The 1024-nt window shown below is 65.6% G+C and overlaps 1 protein-coding gene across 1 annotated transcript in view; it reads left to right on the top strand.

The window, feature by feature from the left end:
• The first annotated feature begins 885 nt into the window (after window positions 1-885).
• BHLHA15 (basic helix-loop-helix family, member a15) overlaps window positions 886-1024 on the top strand; it is an 829-nt gene continuing 690 nt past the window's right edge. The window contains exon 1 of the mRNA XM_008570060.1: window positions 886-1022. Within this exon, the coding sequence (XP_008568282.1) occupies window positions 886-1022 (137 nt within the window). The remainder of the gene's footprint in view (window positions 1023-1024) is intronic.

Genomic DNA, 1024 nt, shown 5'->3' with positions numbered 1-1024 from the left:
CCCCCGGGCCCTCCCCCGGGACACCCGGCCCCGCCCAGCGGGCTCATTTACATGCGTCTGCGGCCCCGCCCGGGGCGGCTAAAGCGACGTGTCCTTGTCCCCCGTGGGCAGCCTCGGCGCGTGCGGCCACAGATACCCAGGTAATCGGGGGGCTGGGGAACACAGGTGGGGTTGTGGGGAGGGGACCCAGAGGCAGGACGGGTGGGGATTGCTGGAAAACCTGGGTGAGGGCCCCGGGGTCTGGAGTTCCCCACCCACCCCGGTGCCATCCACGTGCTGGGACTGGGGGCTGCTGCAGGCAGGCCCCTGACTATTGTCGACCTCTGACCTCCGACAACTGCCCTATGTCCACAGTGTTCTGGCCCCACTGTTGTCCCTGCTTGTGTCACGTCCAGCAGGGCAGGACAATGAGTGTGGTGGCCAAAGTTGCTGCTTGTCCATGGCACAAACCCCTCAGGCAGAGGGGTGTCCAAAGCTAGGGTCAGGGACACATCTCTGGGTGGTCTGAGCAAAGTGTCAAAGGTCACCTAAGCTCAGGAGGCATTCAGGGGTGTGAGGGACATGGGGCCAGAGAAGGGTCCGGGTCAGTGTGAGTCACCCCGGGGCACAAGATCAGAGAAGTCTGAGGGTCAATGTGAGGAATGGGGGAATTGGGGGCCAGGGGAATGGGGGGTGCATGGGGTCATCTCAGGGCTCAGTGGGTGACCCTGGGGTCACCGTACACCAAGTGGTCAGCTCTACTGGCTACTGATGCCATTGCCATCAGCGAGGAGGCAGTGTCCACGGGCCGTGCTGAGTGACCACAGAGTGGCCTGTGTTCTGGATTTCAGTTCCGAGGGCCTCCCCTCCCAGCCACCACCTCCTGGGGACAACCAGTCCGAAGCCATGAAGACCAAGAACCGGCCCCCGCGGCGCCAGGCACCGCTCCAGGACGCAGAGGCCACCACGGGAGAGCGGACGCCGAGCAGGCCCCCGCCCGGCTCGGGGCCAGAGCTCGGGGCCAGGGGTCTGCGGAGCAGGACGG

Source organism: Galeopterus variegatus, unplaced genomic scaffold, assembly GCF_000696425.1.
Source record: "Galeopterus variegatus unplaced genomic scaffold, G_variegatus-3.0.2 Scaffold566, whole genome shotgun sequence".
In the NCBI taxonomy this organism is placed as follows: domain Eukaryota; kingdom Metazoa; phylum Chordata; class Mammalia; order Dermoptera; family Cynocephalidae; genus Galeopterus; species Galeopterus variegatus.
This window is presented reverse-complemented; position numbering and strand designations above follow the sequence as displayed.